A 1,375-nucleotide genomic window follows, 5' to 3' on the forward strand; every position below is an offset into this window, starting at 1 on the left:
TGTCTAGACATGGTTTCATCCCTAGCTAGGAGTGTTGATCCAGTCCTTTCTGCCTTGACAGGCATCTACGCCACTGTTACACAGCCTTGTGGGGCAGGCATTCTTCCTCAGTGTGGTGGCATTGGCAGTCACGTTCCCATAGTGTCAGTGCCATTAAACAGCATTGAAGTTCTACTTTGAAAGGAAACATCTCTGGTTACGTATGTAACCTGGCTCCCTGTGAAGGGAATGAAGATGCTGCATCATGTTGCCACACTTTGGGCTTGCCTGAAGCGTCCTCCTTCAGACAATTATAATGTGGCGATTCCATGACGTAGGTGCCCATTTATGGTGTCACTGACATGCCACAGTATGTCATCTGTCCTCACCTCAGCCAATCAAGGTTGGCGTGTTTTCACATGTGCTTCAGACCCTGGTCATGCAGAAGTCTTCCCATAGCATCAACGCCATGACGCAGCATCTCATTCCCTTCTCAGGGTTTCATACGTAACCTGAGAAGTTTCTCACCATGCAACCATTATGTGTGATTTACTGGTCTTATATTTTCATCTTTTCCATCCATGAGATTGAATGAGTGATTGTTTCTGCAGACACTGTGTATCTGCTGCTGGTTTTGGAGGTGGTGGGCTTGGACCAGAAGAGGAAAATGGTCTTTCTCCTGAAACCTGCTATGGCTGCAAAACGAATAGACACCAAAAGAAAAGTGTCTGGAGAGGACAGACTTCAAACCTCACACTGGTAAAAGACATCAAAATCAAGAACATTTCATTAAAGATGTCTTGGACTGATAGTTTAATCTCTCTTCTAAATGAATGTTGCATGTGGATGTCAGTTCATTGCACCTCATAATTGTAATATACTTCTGTTCAGGAAGGAGTTAGTCTGGCCAGTGTGGATGTGGATCAGCCGCTGAAACTACTCCTCAATCGCTCACAACTCAAACCCAGTGAAGCCATACTGGAACTGCTGCCCGCTGTCAGAGCACTTGCTCAACATGTAATGTACACCATCACAGCTGGAAACCATGATGGATTCTTCCAGATCAGACAGCGGGCGGGTATCAGTTACCTGCACAGCACACACAGGACGCCCTCAATGAGACGCTACAGACTGCAGATCAGAAGTTCTGCTCTCTCTAAAGAAATGGACAGAGATGAGCGACTTGCGCCAAACCTGCACATGACACTCCACATTACACTCCAGTAGAGAAGCTGGAACTGCTGAAAACTACAAACTCTGAACATGTGGAGCTTCATAAGCTAACCGAATGCTCTCTCAGAAGCTGAAGGTGCTTAAGTCATTCTAATCTTTGAATATGTGACGATTAGGTGGTGTTCACACACAGACACACACACACTCTCGCTCTCTCTCTCTC

The 1,375-nt window shown here is 46.0% G+C and overlaps 1 protein-coding gene across 1 annotated transcript; it reads left to right on the top strand.

The window, feature by feature from the left end:
- Positions 1–9: 9 nt before the first annotated feature.
- Positions 10–1,369, top strand: LOC107580619 (fibrillin-1-like). Its single transcript, XM_016266291.1, has 3 exons — positions 10–143; positions 591–738; positions 871–1,369. Exons 1-3 carry the CDS (start codon positions 10–12, stop codon positions 1,204–1,206), a joined length of 618 nt encoding a protein of 205 aa, XP_016121777.1. The 3' UTR covers positions 1,207–1,369.
- The last annotated feature ends 6 nt before the right edge of the window (positions 1,370–1,375 follow it).

Source organism: Sinocyclocheilus grahami, unplaced genomic scaffold (genome assembly GCF_001515645.1).
Source record: "Sinocyclocheilus grahami isolate Dianchi unplaced genomic scaffold, SAMN03320097.WGS_v1.1 scaffold37769.1, whole genome shotgun sequence".
NCBI lineage: Eukaryota > Metazoa > Chordata > Actinopteri > Cypriniformes > Cyprinidae > Sinocyclocheilus > Sinocyclocheilus grahami.